At 38.9% G+C, this 21,997-nt stretch overlaps 1 protein-coding gene across 6 annotated transcripts in view; it reads left to right on the forward strand.

Moving 5' to 3' along the window:
- The window catches only part of MTUS2 (microtubule associated scaffold protein 2), a 577,843-nt gene that overhangs the window by 405,974 nt on the left and 149,872 nt on the right, over nucleotides 1–21,997 (forward strand). For all 6 annotated transcript variants that reach the window (XM_055317371.1, XM_055317370.1, XM_055317369.1 and 3 more), the window contains one exon: nucleotides 7,210–7,311. In XM_055317371.1, the coding sequence (XP_055173346.1) occupies nucleotides 7,210–7,311 (102 nt within the window). The remainder of the gene's footprint in view (nucleotides 1–7,209; nucleotides 7,312–21,997) is intronic.

A 21,997-nucleotide genomic window follows, 5' to 3' on the forward strand; every position in this document is an offset into this window, starting at 1 on the left:
TTTGTTTTTAAAATGACAGTCTTATCCTTAGAGCAAACCCATTATTCTTGACTGGGCAGCTTTCCTCATAACCTCACAGCTCCCAGGCAGGTGGCCTCAGCCTTAAGCACCAATGATGAACGGGGTGTTAGTCACTTTTATGATGTCCAGTTTAGGAATAAAACACAAAATGGGTCTTCTCCCAGCAGCTGCCATAGTCACTCATGTCACTGTGGAAGGCCTTGACCACATGAGAAACTGGGCTTTTACACTACTTTTTCTGAACAACCCTATATGGATTGCCAGACAGAACCCTTCAACTTAGACCTTTGGGAGGCTTTTTGCTGCTTTATTTATAGCAAAGCATTTTGGGGCCATTTATATGTATGGTAATTGTCTGTCCTGGAGTGGGTATGATCAATAACAGGGTTTCAGATTAAAACTATGAACTTATCCTTTGATACCAGTGAGGCTGGCATTTCTTGGATTATTTACCAAGAAATACTCCTGGCTTCTCCTCCCTTCCATCCCAAAAGCTCGACTGAAAGGGCTCTGGGTTTTGTATACACACATTCATTTGTATAGCTCTGAGTTTGCATGTGCAGAAGGTACTCTGAGGTACACAGGAGTAGTTTTGACTAATGATGAACTCAGAAGAGATAAACATATATATATAAGGACCTGTTTTCTCTAGCTGACATTTTCAGGCCTTATCTGGCTGCAAGTCACAAAAACCTAATCAAACTGCCTTAGGCCAAATAGAATGCAAAAGGTCAGAAGGATTTTGGCTCACATAACTGAAAAGCTCAGGTGATATTGCTAATGTGAGGTAGGGCTGTACCCAGGTGCTTAAACAATGAAATCCTGAATTTTTTTTTTTTTTTTTTTTTTTTTTGTCTCCTGTCCCTACTTTCCCCCTCTCCTGGCTGCTTCTTCACAAAGGCTCTCCCGACTCGGAGAAGGCAGAGGTTGTCAATGGCAGCTCAGGTCTATATCCCACCAGTTTAAGCATCTATCAGAAAAAGAATTATTTTCTAGTAATTCCAGAAAAATTTGTAAGATAAAGGCTCTCATGATCCCAACCTGGATTTTGTTTTCATTCTCAAACCTGGGTGCTCTGTCACTCCGGCGTGATGCAGAGCTCTGATCTGGCAGGCCAGGGTCACAGGCCCACCTCCAGATCCAGGTTTATCAGCATCCCTCTACCCCCCAACACACACCAGTCACATGGTCCATGCGGAGGGAAAGGTTAGTTCCCCCAGGTGAGCATGAATGCTGTTAAAAGAAACTGACCAGGCCAAACAAGAGACGTCTACTAGAGGTATAGTCTGCACTAGGGGAAAGAGAACAGCTAAGGCTGAATAGGGTTTAAGGAGAGACAAGTATTCAAGAGGAGCTGGGGAAAATCAGAAAAGCTTCATAAGTAAGTGATGGGGACTCAGACTAATACAGACCAAGAAAAGAAATCAGTACTTTTTTGGTGAATAAAAAGAGTTTCCTCATTTATTCATTCAGTTAGACATAGAAGATATGATAGCTACTAATGCCCTAATCACTGGAACCACTGTTTGTTACCTTCCACTGCCATGGGAGCTTTGCACTGTGCCTAAGTTGAGGGTCTTGAGATGGGGAGATCATCCTTAATTAGCTGGATAAACCCAGTGTAATCCAAAGCTTTGGAAAGGCTTTAAAAGGAAAATCATGTGATCTGGTTAATGATTAAAGAAGATCATCCTAGCACTGGTAAGAAGGATGAGTTAGGTAGACATGAAGAAGGTAAGACACAGGATGGGAGAAATCACTTAGGAGATTTTTCTAGCTGTCCCAGTGAGAATTAATGAGAACTGAGCTAGGGTAAATAGTGGGAATGGGTACAGGGTCAGATTCAGAAGCTGCTTCATAAGGCAGACAGGTAGTGGCTGATCACATGTGGGAGAATAAAGAAGAGGGCTCCCTGGCATCTGGCTTCAGTGACCAGGGAAACCACCAATCAGGAAAGAAAATCTAGGAAGAGAAATTATTTGAGAAGAAGAGAATTCATTCCAGTTGGAGCATGGTGATCTGGTCATTTCATAGGCTACGGTAATGTCTAGTTGGCAGCTAAAAACAGGTCTGGATCTCAAGAAAGATGTCTGGACCCATCTGTATTGGAAAGGATAGAGCTGATGTTCATCAGCATGTGCAACTTGGTGATGCAAGCGTGCTGAGTGGTCAAGAGCATCCAGAAGAGTGGACAGGCGCACTCTCGGACAGCTTTACTCAGATGCAGGCAAAGGAGGAACCACAGTGAAGGAAAGAGAGTCCAGAGGGACAGGAGGAAAACTGTAAGACCACAACCCACTCTGGCATTCCTAGGTACTCAGAGGTCTTACAGAGTTAGGTGAAAGCTTATGGGACATTTAAAAATCATAAATCTGAGTCTTGATTCTAAGAAAACTGCAAAAAGCACTGAAAGTCTTGACTGATTGCCATAATCTTCTGTGCCATTAAGAATTCCCAGAACCTGGGTGGCGCAGCGGTTTAGCGCTTGCCTTTGGCCCAGGGCACGGTCCTGGAGACCCGGGATCGAATAGCACATCAGGCTCCCGGTGCATGGAGCCTGCTTCTCCCTCTGCCTGTGTCTCTGCCTCTCTCTCTCTCTCTCTCTCTCTCTCTCTCTCTCTCTCTGTGTGTGTATGTGACTATCATAAATAAATAAAAATTAAAAAAAAAAAAGAATTCCCAGAACCACACTGGAGTTTTCTAGGCAATGCTGTGTTCCTGGGGGAGGGACCATGAAACTTTCCATCAAAGTTCTTATAGAGTTGGTTGCACTGGGCTGATTTCTCTCCTTCTCCTTTCATGGATCAGACAAATTATTTTCATTTTTGTTTTGGTTTCACTCCTTTTAACTGTTTATTTCTTTATAAAAGTAATATGTGATCATCATAAAAAATAAAATAATGCAGAAATGCAGTAAAATAAAAAAATTCCCTCAATCCTACTGCTCAGAAGTAACCATTATTAACAATTTGGTACCTGCCTTTTAAAACTTATATAGTTAAAAGTATAATATAGGTAACATTTTGTGTTACAAACATGGGATAATAGCATGCACAGTGTTCAACAACAGCTCTTTTATTTATCACAGACATCTTCTGTGCCAGGACAATATAGAGCTACTTCATTCTTTTTAATAGCTACATAAAAGTACATAGTATGGATATACCACACTTTATTTAACCATTTCCCAGTGTGCATTTTGATTATTTACTCTTCTTTATTATTATGAATAATGTACGAAGTCTCTTTGCACGTAATCTTTTTGAGCTTGTGGTCATTGTGTTTAAGACAAACTGTGAGGCTTTTAACATTTTTCTTCTCAGCTCCCACAAGTCTCAGTACCTTTCCATAATTATTGATACCAAAAAGCTGAGCAGAAGGAGGAATGAGTAGAATGAAGTGAGCCATAGATTGGATACTCTGAGGGATGGGGTGGAGTAATGCAGTGGCTTTGAGGATTCCAGGTTACAGCTTTCTGTAAGCCCTGGAATGCCTGGGCAAGACATCTTGAAAGAAGCCCGGTGGGAGGGAGTAGACAGGAGGGGACAGTGACTGAATGACCACATCAGGCAGGGAAGGTATGGCCCTACAATTGAGCCTTATGATCTAGTGGGGAAGGTAGACAATAAACAGAGGTGGATAGCATATATTCGGGGTACGATAAATGCTGTAGAGAAGAATGAAGCAAGAAAGCAAAGGGAGAGTGGCACATGGCAGGAGGGCTGTTTCACCTATGGTGTCGGGGGCCTCTTTGAAGATGAGGAGACCTGAATGAAGGGATGAGTGAACCGTGCTCAAGGCCTCAGGGAAATGTGTTCTGTGCAGAAGGAACTCAAGTTTAAAGGGCCCAGAATGGGAGGAGCTGTGGCTTGTTTGAGCACCAGCATGGCTGGTGGTGTAGTATGGCTAGAGTGTGTGAGCAGGTGCTAACAGTGGTACCATCTCTGTATTAGGGTTCTCCGGAGACACAGAACCAATAGGATATACATACATGAACATGTAATACATTTGAGAGAGAGAGAGAGAGAGAGAGAGAGAATATATATAGAAAAAAATATATGCTCTATATACAAATTATATATATATTTGTATATTATATAATATATATTATAAGTAAATACACACACACACACATATAAGGAGATTTTTTTATGAGGAATCGGCTCACATGTTTATGGAGGCTAAGAAGTCCCCAGGTCTACAGTTGGCAAGCCAGAGACCCAGAGACAGCTGATGGTTTAAGTTCCAGTCTCAGGGCAGAAGACCGATATCCCAGCTCACTCAACTAATCGGACATGTGAACTTCCTTTATAGTCAGCCTTTTGTTCCACTCTGGCATTCAGCAGATCATATGAGACCTACTCACATTGGAGAGGGCAGTCTGCTTTATTCAGTCTACCAATTTAAATTTAATCTTATCTGGAAACACCCAGAATGTTCGACCAAATGTCTGGGCACCCTGTGACCCAGTCAAGTTGACACATAAAGTTACCTATCACAATGTGTCTATGAAGTAGCCAGAAGAGGAGATCATCTGGGGCTGTGCTGCTCAGTATGAGGGCCAGTGACCCATGAGCCATTACTGAGAGCTCAAAATGTGGTCAGTGCCAGATGCTGAAGTGATACTGAGTATGTTGGGTTAAATAAAAAATGTTATTTACTTATTAGTTTTTAAATGTTACTAGGAAATTTTAAATGACACAAGTTGCTCATGTTTATATTTCTGTTAGCTAGTGCTGGTCTATAGGGCCTCACTGATGCGGCAAGGAGTTCACAGTTCATTCTATCTTGGGAGGTGATCGGAGGGTTTCAAGATCGAGAATAATTTGCTCTAACTTAGATTTGAAACAATTCATCTGCTGCTGTGGGAGAATAAGCTGTAGAGGAGCGGGAATGGGAACAGCAGATTAGGTAGGAGGCTATAGCAGAGAAGGAAGAGGAAGTGGTGGTGTTGGGCTCTGCAGAGGCAGCGGAGGGGAGAGAAGCGGTTAGACCTGGGATGTACTCAGAGGCGAACAAACAAGCTTTGCTAATGGGCCAAATGTGGGCAGGGAGTAAAGACACAAACCAAGATGATGCCTAGTGTTGGCGCCTGAGCACAATGAGTGAAAGAGGGTGCCACTTACTGAGATGTGAAAGACTAGGGGTATGTTAACTAAATGCCATGAAACATAGGAAGGAAGAGGAGGAAGAAAAAAGCAATGGGGGAGAGATACAAAAGAGAATTCAAGCTTCAGAAGAGCTCAATCAACAAGACTAAAAGAGTTTGTCGAAAAGCAGTAAAGCAGAGATGGTGACAGGTATGTGGGTGGAATAATAGAAGGCTTGTAAGCAAGGCTGGAGAGGCGGTGAGGCGGGTCCAATGGTCAGGGGATGTGGGAACCAGTTACGCCAGAAAAGAATGAAAGATGGGGAAGATGGTTCCAAATACCTGCCTCTCTCTCCAAACTCCTGGAATGATCTTTCCCCACCATCTTATATACACATGCATGCACCAAATGTATAAATAATCTATAATAGTGCTTTTATATAAAAGAAAAAGTTGATATATTTGAACATATTAAAATCTAAAATCACAATGGAATGAAATATACTATAAATTTTAAAAAGTCAAAGGCTGGGAAATATAATTTAAATAGCCTTCAAATAAAGAATTAATATCCAGAATACATGAAGAGTTCTTAATACATCAGTAAGAAAAATAGGCAAGGGATTTTAATTAGGCAATTTCCAAACAAAGAAATGCACACAACCAGTGTAAAAAGACTTTAAGGTCTGGCAAAAATTAAAATGATTGAGACTTCGATGTCAATAGAGGATGGGGCATGTAGAGAGTTGCCCTTGTGCACTGTTAGATGCGAGTGTAAATTAGTAGTTCATCCTGGAAGACAATTGGACTGTGTCTAACAACACAGCAAATGAGCAGACTCTTAATCCAGTGAAAGCACTTCTATGTATTTTTCCTGTAAAGATACCAGTGCCTCTATGCAAAGAAACAAGTAGAAGAATGTGTTTTGTAGCACATTTAGCTATTTTAGTAGCTATAATTTGAAAACATTCTAAATTTTCATCAGTAAGAGGATGGGTTGATGAATTATGGTACTTTTTTGCCTGTTACTATGTGACATCTTTAAAAGATCTAATATAAAAAAAGATCTTTAAAAATGTGGGTAGGTAAAGGAATTGCAATATATGATTCATTTAGCTAGCCAACAGCTGTATTGACATAGGTGTCAATAATATGTATAAATACCTAGAAAAAGGTCTAGAAGAATAACCACCAAATCACCTCCAGCAGATACCTCTGGAAGAGGAGTGAAGTTGCAGGCTTTGGTGAGTGGGAACTGGGACATGTTCTGTATCTGAGGAATCATCTCCAAACTTTACTTTCAAAATGACATAATAAACTGTGCTGAGGTGGAGGCGAGTCTGTGTTCCAGGTCTGTGTTCTTCCTCTAATCCTTCCTCCATTGTTCTTTGACTTTCTGTCGAAGGTGATGTGAAGGTGAGTGTCTGTGGCCAGCACACACGGGGACACGGCCCTGTGCTCCTGGACATAATTGGAGGAGCGTCCACATGCTGTTCTTTGTTATTGCTTACGCTCAGGTTATCCCATTCTGCTGGGGCCAGCTCTGACAGCAGTTCCACGAAGGCTCAGCTGCAGCTGCCAGAGCGAAAAGGTTCTCCAGGTCACCTCTGTGGACCAGCTGCATGGAAATGAATTAGAGGCAGACCACATCCCCTGTGGCTTGTGTCTCAGTGATGCCGAAGTCATTAGCAGTTGTGTTTGGCTTACAGCTTCCGTCTCCATCTTCTGAACATTTGTTTGGGCAGGAAGAGGTGGGCAGGCGGAGTTGGTGGCTGAGGACAGTCTATCTTTGATTTCCGGGTCATTTTTCAGGGTCACTGGGGTGCAGTGACCTCCAGAGACCGGGGAATTTTTCATCAAATCAGAGACAGCAGTGTGCCTGCCGATTCCCCTGACCACTACAACGAAATTCCCTTTGCTCTAAATGAGTGTGTCATCCCTGAAGCACAGGGAGTGATGACCATAGCAATAAATCACCCAAATATTATTTGCTGCCATTTGCCTTGCGTTAGGCCTCCCTTTCCACAAACAACTTGTGTTACTGTTTCATTTGTAACCAACTCTCTTTCCTTCTTTTTCTCTTTTTAAATTCTGTATAGGGTCAAAGAAAGAAGTACAAAAAGATCAAGATGCTAATAAACCTGCTGTATCATCTCCTAAGAGAACCGTGGCTTCAGCCACCAAGCTTCATTCTTCACCAGGTATTTAAGAAATGTGATCGGAGTTATTTGGGGAGAAGGCTAGAACTTGTCATTTATTTTGTTCACGTGTCATTAATGGAGCAGTGCCAGCCCATGTGGTAGGTGTGATTGTTCCAGGGCTTGACGTACATACACTGATGTGTTCTGACACAAGATGAAATGAACCAGCTGTTGGCATCATTTTGTGTTAAAAAAAAAAAATGGAACGTTACCATGCTGCTTTTCAGTGGTAGACTCTTTCTTGTGTAGGAGTATCTGCTCTTCCCGTGGCATGCAGAAATAATTTATAATTGAAAAACAGACTTTGGAGATCTAACCTCAAGAGAGAGTAATACTTTCTAAAAAGAAGAAAAATAGAAAAGCAACCGATATCAAATACTTGCGATTTTGTCAGTGAGGAAACCATATATTTACCTTCAGATATGAATAAACTAGGTAACATCACTTGAGAGTTGAAAATCATTTATATCTTGAAAATTCATTTTGTAAGGCATTTGTAGAACAGAATGTAATATCACCTCAGAACATTTTCTTTAAGCATGAAAATTGTAGCAATAATAGCAGCCAGGATACCAGGGACTGTCCTAAGCTCTTTAAACATATTACTTTATTTAATGCCTGCAAGGACTGTGAGACAGGCACTATTATTGCCTCACCCTTTTCATGTGAGGAAATTGAGGTACAGAGATTTTCAAGAATTTGCCCAAAGTCACAGGAAATAAGTAGTAGAATCACGATTTGATCCCAGCCACTCTGAATCTCAAAACTGCATTCTTAGTCACCACTCTATTAACCAGAAAGCTGAGAGAATAAGGAACTTATTAATACTTTAGCTAATTAAAAATGTACAAGAAAGAAGCCCAAGCCACATGTGAGTGGGTCAGGAGACAAAGCTGCATGTCTACATAGGGTGAGAGGTCGGATGGGAGGACCCTGCACTAATCTATAAATTCTGAAAGGCCACACCCTCACTGGATGAACTAGAAAGATAAAGGAAACTCGCCCTGTAGGATGAGTCTAACCTCACATCTTTGGCTCTGAGAGAAGGTAGGGAAAGGAGACAGGTTCTCCCTTAAGGAGTCCTCACCCCCAGTCTGCCCTGCCTTGATTTAACAGCCAGAATCCATGCTACCACTATGGTCTGAAAATTCAGTTTAACATACTGTAGCCCTTTCATGCACGTAGCAGAATGAAATGTAGCATCATTACACACTCAAGGAAATAAACCACCATGAGTATGGTCCTTCTATTCCAGGGAAAGAGAGTAAAGGTTCTGCGTCATGTTAGACTTTGCTAAGTTAAAATATATGTGTTGAAACTTCTAGGGTAATCCGTAAAATAGAGCATGTAGATCTGAACCAATGGAGGGGGAAAAGACCGGAATGAGAGGCAAAAAAAATGTTTCAGCCAATGAAAGTGAAGACAAGAAGGGGAGAAAGGAAAAAGAAAAAAAAAGAGAGAGAGGAAAAAAAGGAAGACAAAGGAGGGAGAGAGGAGAAATTGAGGGAGTAGAATAAGATATTAGAAATGAGTTTAAATATGTCACAATGAATGTGCATGAACTAAATTCTCTAGACTAAATCAATGATTTAGATCACCAGCTGAGATTCACTTATTGAACAGTCAGAAAGTATTAAGTGTATGTTAGATGCTGGGAAATCGAGCTTTAGACTGCTTACACAGTACACACCTAAAATAAAGACTACTAAAAGGTTGAATGTGAAAGGAAATATATAATCCATGCAAATTCCAAAGAAAAGGAAGTTTGCAGTGTTACAGCTTTGAAGCTTCTTTCTTAGGGAATAATTATTAAATCACACATTTGTAAAGCATACAATTTGATACATCTTGACATGTATCTTGTGATACTTGACATGTATCATGATACATCTTGACATGAGAAACTGTCACCACATCCAGACAGCAAACATATCTGTTATCCTGGAAAGTATCCTGGTGACACTTTGTGATCCTACCCTCCTACCCCTCTGCACCCAACCCAATCCAGATGCCCCTCTCTGTTACATCTCTATAGATTAGTTTACATTTTCTAAAATCTTCTATAAATGGAATCATACAGTATGTACTCTACTTTTCTTTGAATGATTTCTTTGAGTAGTCCATTCCTTTTTATTGATGAATAAAATTTCAGTGTGTGGATACCACAGTTTATCCATTTACTTGTCAATATACCTTTGAGCTTCTACACCAAGGATTTGGCTATTTTAAATAAAGCTGCTTTGCATATTTGTAGGAGTCTTGATATGGACATCTGGTTTCATTTCTCTTGGTAAATATCTAGGAGTGGCATGCCTGAGTCATATGGAGTTATTTGTTTAGCATTTTAAAAATGTTAAAAGGTTTTCCAAGGTGGTTGTACCATTTTATGTTCCCAACAGTAGTGTGTAAGAGATCTAGTTCCTCTACCATTTTGCCCAGTACTTGAGATGGCCAGTCTTTTTAAGTAGGTATGGAGTGGTATCTTGCATGGCTTTACTTTGCATTTTCCTAATAACTAATGATGTTATGATGTTGAACATCTTTTTATGTTTGTTTGACATCTGTATATGTTCTTTGATAAAATATCTATTCAAGGGGCTCCTCAGGGGCTCAGTCAGTGAAGTGTCCAACTTGATTTTGGCCCAGGTCAGAATCTCAGCGTTGTGAGAATGAGCCCTGTGTCAGGCTCTGTGCTGGGCATAGATCCTGCTTAGGATTCTCTCTCTCCCTCTCCCTCAGCCCCTTTCCACCTCCTCTCTTAAAAAAAATAGCTATTCAAATATTTTGCCATTTTTATTTTTATTTTATTTTAAATTTATTTATTCAGAGAGAGAGGGAGAGACACAGCCAGAGGGAGAAGCAGGCTCCATGCAGGGAGCCCGATGCGGGACTCGACCCCGGGTCTCCAGGATCACATGCCGGGCTGCAGGCAGGGCTAAACACTGCACCACCGGGGCTGCCCTATTTTGCCATTTTTAATTGTTTTTCCCATGTTACTGAATTTTAGGAGTTCTTGTGTGTTTTAGATACAATTTTTTCATCTATATGATTTGCAATCCCTCCCTACCCTACATCTGTGGCTTGTTTTGCATTCTCTTAGCAGTGCTTTTGAAGAATACATGTTCTTAAATTTCCTGAAGTCCAATTCATAATTTTTTTTATTTTGTAGACCTTGTTTTTTTTGGTGCTATCTAAAAATACCTTTATTATCACCTTAGATCATAAAGATTTTCTTCTACATTTCTTTCTATAAGATTTAGCATTCAAGGCTTTATATTTAAGTCTGAGATTCATTTCTGTTAATTTTTGTACACAGTGTGACATGTGGCTTGAATTTGTTTTTATTACAGAGTACCATGCAACTAATTTCTACTCTGATCTTTATTTCTTTTATTCTGCTTTTATGTTGGGTCTAACTAAATGATATCATTACTTTGAAATCTTTCTTCTTTTCTAATGTGTTTATTTAGTACAATAAATTTCCGTTTAGTCACTGTAGTCCACAAATTTTAGCTGTAGTCCACAAATTTTGATGTATTGGGTTTCATCTCCATTGGATTCAAACTATTTTCAAATTTCCTTTTATGATTTTTTTCTTTACTCATGATTATTTCTAATTGTGTTTGCAGAGATCTGGGACTTTGCAGAGACCTCTCTCATTTTATTTCTAATTTAATTCTATTGTAGTTAGAGAACATACTTTGGATGAATTGAATCCTTTTAAATTTATTGAGACATGTTTTATGACTCACAACAAAATCTGTCTTGGTAAATAATTCATACATACTTAAGCAAAATGTCTATTCTACTGTATCTGTGTGAAGCATTTTACAAGTGTCATGGGTCAAGTTGGCTGATGGCATAGTTCAAGTATTCTATATCCTTACTGGTTTTCTGTCTACATGTTCTATTCATAATTGAGAGAAGGTTGTTGAAATCTCAGAGTGTAATTGTGAACTTGTCTCTTTCTCCTTCTGGTTCTGTCATTATCTGCTTCCTATGTTCTGAAGCTCTGCTATTAGGTACATAGACGTTTAGGATTGTTTATTGTTTTGCTGAAGTGTCCACTTTATCATTAGGAAATGGCCCTCTTTATTCTTGGTAATATTCTTTTCCCTGAAATCTACTTTTCAGTATTAGTTGTGCACTTCTGTATTCCATTAGTTTAGCATGGCATACTTCTTTCCATACTTCTCCTTTTCATCTGTTTGCTTCTTTATATTTAAGTTGGTTTCTTATGGGCAGCTGGTAATTGGATCTTGCATTTTTCTCCAGTTTGAAAACTCTGCCTTTGATGTCATGTTATTGATTTGATTGGGATTAAGTCTACCATATTCCTGTTATTTTCTATACATCTCATATGTCCTTTTTTCTTTTGTCTCTACTTTACTGCCTTCTTTTATATTAATTGAATATTTATTATGATTCTGTTTGTTCTCTTTATTTTTTTTCTAATTTTATTTATTTTGAGAGAGAGAGAAAGCATGAGCAAGGGGAGGCAGAGAGAGAGAACCAGCTTCCCTACTGAGTAGGAAGCCCAATGTGGAGCTCGATCCCAGGACCCTGAGATCATGACCTGAGCTGAAGGCAGATGCTTAACCAACTGAGCCACCCAGGTGCCCCCATTTATTCCCTTTATTAATGTGTTAGCTATATTTATGTTACTGAATTATTTTAGTGGCTACTTTAGGATTCATAATTTCTATCTTTAACTTTTAATATTCTAATTAAAGCAATATTGTATTACTCCACATGTAATACAGTGGACCCTTGAACAGCATGGACATGAACTGTGTGGGTCCCCTCACATATGCAGACTTTTTGCCAGTAAATACCATACTGTACTATAAATATATTTTCTCTTTCTTACAATTTTTAAATTACATTTTCTCTATCTCACTTTATTGTAAGAATACAGTATCTAATATATGTAACATACAAAATACGTGTTAATCAATTGACTATGTTACCAGAAAGGCTTCTAGTCAACAGTAGGCTATTAGTAGTTAAGTTTTGGAGGAGTCAAAAGTTATATGTGGATTTTTTACTATTGTGGAGTTGTTGTCCCTAATCCCTGTGTTGTTCAAGGGTCAACTATGTAAGAATCTTCCAACTGTGTGCTCCCATCTCTCTCTTTCTAGCATTTGTGCTGTTATCAAACACTTTCCTTCCACGTATATCATAAACCTACACTACATTGTTGATTATCAATGATGTTTTCTTTCAAGGAGATTTAAATAAGAAAAAAGGCCTTTTGCCAATATCCCTGACGAACATGGGTGTAAAAATTCTCAACAAGATAATAGCTAATTGGATCCAACAGTACATTAAAAAGATTATTCATCATGAGAAGGTGCAATTTATTTTTGGGCTGCAGAGGTGAGGCAACATCCACAAATCAATTAACATGATACAGTACGTTAATAAAAGACAGCATAAGAACCATATAATCCTCTCAATAGATGCAGAAAAAGCATTTGACAAAATACAAAATCTCTTCCTAATAAAAGCCCACAACAAAGTAGAGATAGAGGGAACATACCTCAATATCATAAAGGCCATATACAAAAGTCCCACAGCTAATATCATTCTCAGTGAGGAAAAATTGAAAGCTTTTCCCAGAAGGTCAGGAATATGATGTCCACTTTTACCACTCTGTTCAACATAGTACTGGAAGTCATAGCTTCGGCATTCAGACAACAAAAGAAATAAAAGGCATCTGAATCAGCAAAGAAGAAGTCAAGCTTTCACTCTTTGTAGATGACATGATACTCTATGTTGAAAACCCAAAAAACTACACCAAAAAATTTGCTAAAACTCATACAGGAATTTATCAAAGTCACAGATATAAAGCTAACAAAGTCTATTGCATTTCTATACACCAACAGTGAAATAGCAGAAAGAGAAATCAAGGACTTGATTCCATTTACAATTGCACCCAAACCATAGGATTCCTGGGAATAAACCTAACCAAAGAGTTAAAGGATCTTTACTCTGAAAACTATAGAACACTTATGAAACAAATTGAGGAAGACACAAAGAAATGGAAAAACATTCCATGCTCATGGACTGGAAAAACAAATATTGTGAAAATGTCTATGCTACCCAAAGCAGTCTACATATTCAGTACAATCCCTATCAAAATAACACCAACATTTTTCACACAGCTGCAACAAACAATTCTAAAATTTGTATGAAACCAGAAAAGACCCTGAATAGCCAAAGTAGTGTTGAAAAAGAAAACCAAAGCTGGAGGTATCACAATTCCAGACTTCAAACTCTATTACAAAGCTGTAATCATCAAGGTATTATGGTACTGGCACAAAAACAGACACATATATCAGTGGAACAGAATAGATAACCCAGAAATGGACCCTCAACTCTATGGTCAATTAATCTTAAACAAATCAGGAAAGAATATCCAATAGAAAAAAGACAGTCCCTTTAATAAATGGTGTTGGAAAATTGGACGGCAACATACAGAAGAATGAAACTAGACTAGTATGTTACACTATACACAAAAATAAATTCAAAATGGATGAAAGACCTAAATGTGAGATAGGAATCCATCAAAACCCTAAAGGAAACACAGCAACCTCTTTAACCTTGGCTGCAGCAACTTCCTACTACACTTGTCTCCAGAGGCAAGGGAAATAAAAGCAAAAATGAACTATGGGACTTCATAGGTGAAAAGCTTCTGCACAGGAAAGGAAACAATCAACAAAACTAAAAGGCAACCTATGGAATGGGAGAAGATATTTGCAAATGACATATCACAAAAAAGGACTAATATCCAAAAATCTATAAATAACTCATAAAACTTAATACCCAAAAAATAAACAATTCAGTCAAGAAAGGAGTAGAAGACACGAACAGACATTTCTCCAAAGAAGACATACCAATTACCAATACACACACATTAAAAATGCTCAACATCACTCAGCATCAGGGAAATACAAATCAAAACCACAATGAAAAAAACACCTCAATTTGGCTATTGTGGACATGAGAAGGACAAACATTATATGGTCTCATTCATTTGGGGAATATAAATAATGGTGAAAGGGAATAGAAGGGAAGGGAGAAGAAATGGGTAGGAAATATCAGAAAGAGAGACAGAACATAAAGACTCCTAACTCTGGGAAACGAACTAGGGGTGCTGGAAGGGGAGGAGGGCGGGGGGTGGGGGTGAATGGGTGACAGGCACTGAGGAGGGCACTTGACAGGATGAGCACTGGGTGTTATTCTGTCTGTTGGCAAATTGAACACCAATAAAAAATAAATTTATTATTAAAAAATACCACCTCAAACTGATCAGAATGGCTAAAATTAACAACTCAGGAAATAACAGATGTTGGCAAAGATGTGTAGAAAGGGAAGCCCTCTTATACTATTGTTAGGAATGCAAACTGGTACAGCCAGTCTGGAAAACAGTATGGAGATTCCTCAAAAAGTTCAAAATAGAGCTATCCTATGACCCAGCAATTGCACTGCTAGGTATTTATCCAAGGGTGCAAGCATAGTGATTCGAAGGGGCATCCCAATGTTGATAGCAGCAATGTCCACAGCAGCCAAACAATGGAAAGAGACCACATGTCCATCAACAGATGAATAGATAAAGAAGATGTGGTATAGATATATACAATGGAATATTACTAAGCCATCAAAAAGAATGAAACCTTGCCATTTACAATGGTGTGGATGGAACTAGAAGATATTATGCTAAGCAAAATAAGTCAGAGAAAGACAAATACCATATTATTTCACTCGTATGCAGAATTTAAGAAACAAAACAGGTGAACATAGGGGAAGGAAAGGAAAAACAAAAAAAGCAGAGATGGAGGCAAACTATAAGAGACTCCTTTTTTAAGATTTTATTTGTGAGAGAGAGCATGAGTGGGGAAAGAGGGAGAGGGACAAGCAAACTTCCCACTGAGTGGGGAGCCCAGTGCAGGGCTGGATCTCAGGACCCTGAGATCATGACCTGAGCCAAAGTCAGAACTTAACTGACTGAGCCACCCAGGTACCCAAGAGACTTTTAATTATAGGAACAAACTGAGTGTTTCTGGAGGGGTGGTGGATGGAGACATGGAGTAATTGCTGATAGACATTAAGAAGGGTACTTGCTTCATCCTTCTACATGTGGCTGTCCAATTTTCTCAACACCATTTATTAAAGAGACTGTCTTTTTTCCATTGGATATTCTTTCCTGCTTTGTCAAAGGTGAGTTAACCATAGAGTTGAGGGTCCATTTCTTGGTTCTCCTGTTCCATTGATCTATGTGTCTGTTTTTGTGCCAGTACCATACCGTATTGATGATCACAGCTTTGTAATACAGCTTGAAGTCCGGCATTTTGATGTCCCCAGCTTTGGTTTTCTTTTTCAACATTCTTCTGGCTATTTGGGGTTTTTCCTGGTTCTGTATGAATCTGAGGATTATTTGTTCCAATTCTGTGAAGAGAGTCCATGGTATTTTGATAGGGATTGGATTGAATGTGTAGATTGCTCTGGGTAAGCATAGACGTTTTCACAATATTTATTCTTCCAGTCTATGAGTATGGAATGTTTTTCCATCTATTTGTGTCTTCCTCAATTTCTTTCCTAAGTGTTCTGTAGTTTTTAGAGTACAGATGCTTTACCTCTTTGGCTAGGTTTATTACCAGGCATCTTATGGTTTGGGTGCAATCATAAATGGAATTGATTCCTTAATTTCTCTTTCTTCAGTCTCATTGTTAGTGTATAGAAATGTAACTGATTTCTGTGCATTGATTTTATATCTTACCACATTGCTAAATTGCTGTATGAGTTCTAGCAACTTTGGGGTGGAGTCTTTTGGGTTTTATATACAGTATCATGTCATCTGCAAAGAGTGAGAGGCCAACAAGCACATGAAAAAATGCTCCACATCCCTTGCTATTAGGGAAATACAAATCAAAACCACAATGGGATACCACCTCACACTAGAGAGAATGGCTAAAAATAAGAAGATGGGAAAAAACAAATGTTGGCAAGGATGTGGAGAAAGAGGAATTCTCTTGCACTGTTGGTGGTAATACAAACTGGTGCAGCCACTCTGGAAAACAGTGTGGAGGTTCCTCAAGAAGTCTAAAACAGATCTATCCTACCACCCAGCAGCTGTACTACTGGATATTTACCCCAAAGATACAGATGTAGTGAAATGACAGGACACTTACACCTCAATGTTCATAGCAGCAGTGTCCACAATAGCCTAACTGTGGAAGAAGCCGCAGTGTCCTTCAACAGATGACTGGATAAAGAAATGTGGTACAATGGAATATTACTTAGCTAGACATCAGAAAGGATGAATACCTACCATTTACATCAACATGGATGGAACTGGAGGGTATTATGCTGAGTGAAATAAGTCAGTTGGAGAAAAATAGTTATAATATGGTTTCATTCATAAGTGGAATATAAGAAATAGTGAAAAGGACTGCAAGGGAAAGTGGGTAATTGAGTGGCAAAAAATTAGAGAGGAAGACAAACCATGAGAGACTCCTAACTTTGGGAAACAAAGGGTTGCAGAAGGGAAAATGGGTGGGGGGAATAGGGTAACTGGGTGATGAGCATTAAGGAGGGCTTAAGATGAGATGAGCATTAGGTGTTATACTATATGCTAGCAAATTGAATTTAAATACTTTTTTTTTAAAGGAGGGCACTTGCTGTAATGAACACTGGGTGTTATATGCAACTGATGAATCACTAGATTCTACCCCTGAAGCTAGTAATATGCTATATGTTAACTAACTTGAATTTAAATAAAATAAAAATAGAATCATAACTACATTTCAAAAGTACAAAAAATTGTGTATGAGTTAACCAGTAACTTTAGCAAACCACAGATATTTTGAAAAAATAAGAAAAATTAGCTCGTTATCAAGCCAGAAAAGAGTATTTATCAAAAACAGAAATAGAAGAGATAATTTAACTATAATACTTGTAGTAATCAACAGCTGAAATATTAAAATACATATTCTGGAAAAAAACAGTTTTAAGATGTGTTAAGCAACACTTGGGTCAAGTTAAAAGCAAATAAAAAATATCAGAATATCTGTAAAAAATAAGGAATGAAATTGGATATAGCTAAATCAAATTTATCCATAAAAGAGTAACCACAAATTTTAAATATAAAAACAGAACCACAATACCAACAAAACAGGACAAAAGTATCTCAAAGGGAAACAGATTAACATACACATTAAGTTTTTATTACTACTTATTCACTTAAATTTGTTTTATTTAATAAATTTGCATTGGAGGAGGTTCAAAAAAAAAGAAAAAGAATAAAGGTCTTTTAGAATCACTCATTTAATTCTCATTTCTAGTGCTTTTTGTTCTTTTATGGAGATCCAGATTTCCATCTGCTCTCACTTTTCTTTTACCTGAAGGACTTTCTTTGACTTTCTTGGTGGTGGAGGTTTCCTGAAAATTTCTCAGGAAATTTCTCAGGCTGAATCTTTCTGGTTTTGTTTACCTTTATTTTTCATGAATACTTGTACTTTGTTCAGAATTCAAGTTGGCCCTCTTTTCCCCCCTGAGTTATTTAAAGATCTTGTTCCACTGTCTTGATTTGAATGGTTTCTAGTGAAAGCAGACTGCTATCCGTGTCTTTGTTTCTCTGCACATAATGGGTCTCCTTCAGGGGCACCTGGGTGCTGAGTCAGTTAAGTGTCTGCCTTCACCTCAGGTCATGATCCCAGAGTTCTGAGATCAAGTCCCATGTCAGGCTTCCTGCTCAGTGGGGCATCTGCTTCTCCCTTTCCCTCTGCCCTTATCCCCGTGCTTGTGTGCGCGCTCTCTCTCTCTCTCTCTAACAAAAAAATAAAATCTTTTAGAAAAATGTGTCTTTTTCTCCTCTGGCTGTTTTAAAGCTGTTCTGTTTCTCACTGTTTTTTTTTTTTTTCTCACTGGTTTTGAGCAATGTGATTACACTATACCTTGTTATCCTTTTCTTTGTGAGTTTATGCTTGAGGTTTGTTGTGATTCTTACATCTGTGGATATACAGTTCTCGTAAAATTCCAAAATTTTGGCCATCACTTTTTCCGAAGTGTTCAGTCCTACCCTCTCCTCTTTAGGGACTCCAATTGTATGTCTATTAGGCCACTTGAAGTTGACCACAGCTCCTGTCCAAACTGATGACACTGTTCATTTTCTTTCAGTCACTTACCTCTGTTTGTCTCATTTTGGATAGTTTCTCTTGTAGTATGTGTGCTAATTTTCCTTTCTCTTTTTGAAAAAGAATAACACTTATTTGTTTGTCCTCCTAGTCACAGTTCTGTGGGTTAGACATCCAGGTGTGGCTTAAGTGGGTTCTCTGTTCAGAGTATCACAAGGCTGAAATCATCATGTCAGCTGAGCTAAGTTCTTGACTGGAGGCTCTGGAGAAAAAATCCACTTCCAAATGCATTTGGGTTATTGATAGAACAAGTTCATTGTAGTGTAGGACTGAAGTGTCTATTCACTTGCTGGCTGTCGCTTAGGGACTACTTTCAGCCCCTAGGGCCCTTGACAGCCACTATTCTACTTTCTGTTTTATGGATATGTTTATTCTGGACATTTCATATACATGGTATCATACAATATGTAGCCTTTTATATTGGTTTCTTTGACTTTGCATAGTTTTTGAGGTTCGTTCATGTCAAAGTATGAATCAGTATTGTATTCCTGGTTTGGGCTAAATAATATTCCATTATATAGATATATCACATTTGGTTTACATTCATCAACTGATGACATTTAGGTTGTATCCAGTTTTGGGCTCCTATGAGTAATGCTGCTTTGAACATTCATGTTACAGTCTTTCCTTAGGTCATGCCTAAATCTAATCTTAATCCCATTCTGGGGATCCCTGGGTGGCGCAGCGGTTTAGTGCCTGTCTTTGGCCCAGGGCGCGATCCTGGAGACCCGGGGTCAAATCCCACGTCAGGCTCCCGGTGCATGGAGCCTGCTTCTCCCTCTGCCTATGTCTCTGCCTCTCTCATTCTGTGTGACTATCATAAATAAATAAAAAAAATTATTTAAAAAAATCCCATTCTGTGTATTTTCCATTTTAGACATTTGATTTTTCAATCTCTAGAATTTTCATACAGGCTTTTTTAAAAAAAATGTGTTTTGTTTCTATTTGACATATTTAATTGTTCCACTACCTTCTTGAACATATGGAATACAGTTACAAATAACTGTTAGTCATCTGTGTCATTTCTTGTGGGCTTCAATTGATTTCATCTCTCCATATTATGAGTTATATATCCCTGTTTATTTGTGTGCCTGAGAAATTTTTAGATGCCAGACACTCTAAATTTTTCCTTGTTGGCTAGTGGATTTTTTTATTCTTGTGAATATTCTTAAGCTTTGTTCTTAAATAAAACTATGTTACTTGGAAAGAGTTTGGTTATTTTGGGTTTCAACTGTCAACTTTGTTAGGCAGGTCACAACTAGTGATCAGTCCAGAGCTAATTTTACCATACTACCAAGTCAAGATCCTACTGGATATTCTACCCATTGCCCCATGAATTATGAGGTTTTACACTCTGGCTGATGGGAACAGGAACATATTCTGAATCTCTGTGAGCTCTCAGGAATTACTTCCTGTGGCCCTTTGTGGAATTCCTTCCCTGGCCTTGGATACTCTCCTCCCAGACATGCACCTGGCCAAAACCTTGAGGGGACCCTCTCTGCACATGTCCAGAGTGCTCTCTCTGAGGAGTGACATTCTCCCTGTTAATCTGAGCCCTGAGCTCCCTGAGCCCTCAGCTCCCTTTTCTCAACTTGGGGAAAACACAGATCTCAGCTGAGTTCACCAACTCATGCCATGGCCTGAAAGATCACTCCAGGAAGCTGGCTTACCCTTACTTTGCAGCTCAGGGATCCCTGTGCTTCATTGCCTAATGTTGCTAGCATGAAAACCATTATCTTATATATTTTGACTGAGTATTTTGGGTTTGTTTCAGATCAGAAGGTAAGTCTGATAATTCTCACTCCATCTTGGCCAAAAGTAGTTGCATTTTTTAACATAAAAATTTAGGGCAGCCTGGGGGGCTCAGCAGTTTAGCACCGCCTTCAGTCCAGGGCATGATCCTGGAGACCCTGGATCGAGTCTCACATCAGGCACCCTGCATGGAGCCTACTTCTCCCTCTGCCTGTGTCTCTGCCTGTGTGTGTGTGTGTGTGTGTGTGTGTGTGTGTGTGTGTCTCATGAATAAATAAATAAAATCTTTTTAAAAATTTTTTTTAATTTAGCAATTGCTGTAATACTATTAAACCATGATTTTTCACCCCTGGAGGAAAGTTCAGATTTACCCTGATACCTATTACTTCTTATAAATAATAATAAATTTCCTGAAGATGAGAATATTTTTATGTCAATCTTTATTTATCCTAGAGAATGGATTATAGTAACAAATTTTTAATAGTTGGCTTTGGAAAACCCTGATTATAACTTCCTGGGGCTTTTTTGTTCATTTATAAATCAATAAAGAAGAGACAAGAATCTACTCCTTTGGAATGGGAAATGCAAAGCTCTCCCTTTTAGAGAGTAGATTGGTACCCAGTTTATTTAATTCCTGCCCTCATGCATGCTCAGGACTGGCTAGAAGGAAATTTCCTACCCTCATACAATTTTCTGTTCACCTTCCCCACCACTAGCCTACCTCAGACAAACAAGTACCAGGACTAAATAGGAAAATAGTGTCATACTCAGCAAAATTTTCTGGAATAAATTTAGATCCATTTAAGAGAAATAAAACCTGGGGCCCCTGGGTAGCTTAGTGAGTTAAACATCTGCCTTTGGCTCAGGTTATGGTCCCTTGGTCCCAGGGCCCTGCGATCAAGCCCCACACTGGGATCCCTACTCAGTAGGGAGTCTCCCTTTTCCCCTCCCCTCTGCTTGTGATCTCTCGCTCTCTCAAATAAATAAATAAAATCTTTTAAAATTTTTTAAAAAGAAAAAGACTATATAAGACCATGAAGAATTGGGCACATGTGGGTCCTGCTGGTGCCAGTCTGCAAGAATCAGATTTCCTTTCTGCTAGGATGTTGGCCAAACTAATGAAGTGCTTTTCCTTAAGCCAGAAGGCTATCTATCTAAGTTATGTCCTATCATTCTTATTTACAAAGGTAAGGTCATGGGCCTTCTCAGATGTTGTAAATACACAGATTCCAATGCTTCCTTGTTTATTTATCATGTCAGTTAAGCTTCCAGCTTTAAAATTAAACCAAGCTTTTCCATCCATTAGAATCCTCTAGATAGTGAGCTGGTGGCTGCAGATGAATTTTTAATATTCTCTTTCCATTTTCAAGGGCTGTGTTCTCCCCAGTGCTCTGCCTTTGCACGCAAACAGCTTGTATTCACCTTTGTGAGAATATAAGGTTACTGGCTTTTTCTTCTGAGCTGCCAGTTGTCACCAGTATCACCACAGATTCTATCTGCCCCTCATCAGAGTTATCCAGTCAATAGGATGGCTGAAGAGAAGTTGTGATTGGAGAGAGATTGAGATAATGGGAGGATGTTCTGAACTTAATGTATGCCCCGAACCTGTGAGATCTGTCAGAGATGCTGTAGAGTGGGCCAGCAGTGTGCTGAAGTCAGAGCTTAGGGCAAGGAATTAGAAATGTGAGATCCAGACCTGGCTGGACCCCCACTGACCATCGGTTGCTTCAGATCAA

The sequence above is a fragment of the Nyctereutes procyonoides genome, unplaced genomic scaffold (assembly GCF_905146905.1).
Source record: "Nyctereutes procyonoides isolate TBG_1078 unplaced genomic scaffold, NYPRO_anot_genome, whole genome shotgun sequence".
In the NCBI taxonomy this organism is placed as follows: Eukaryota; Metazoa; Chordata; class Mammalia; order Carnivora; family Canidae; genus Nyctereutes; species Nyctereutes procyonoides.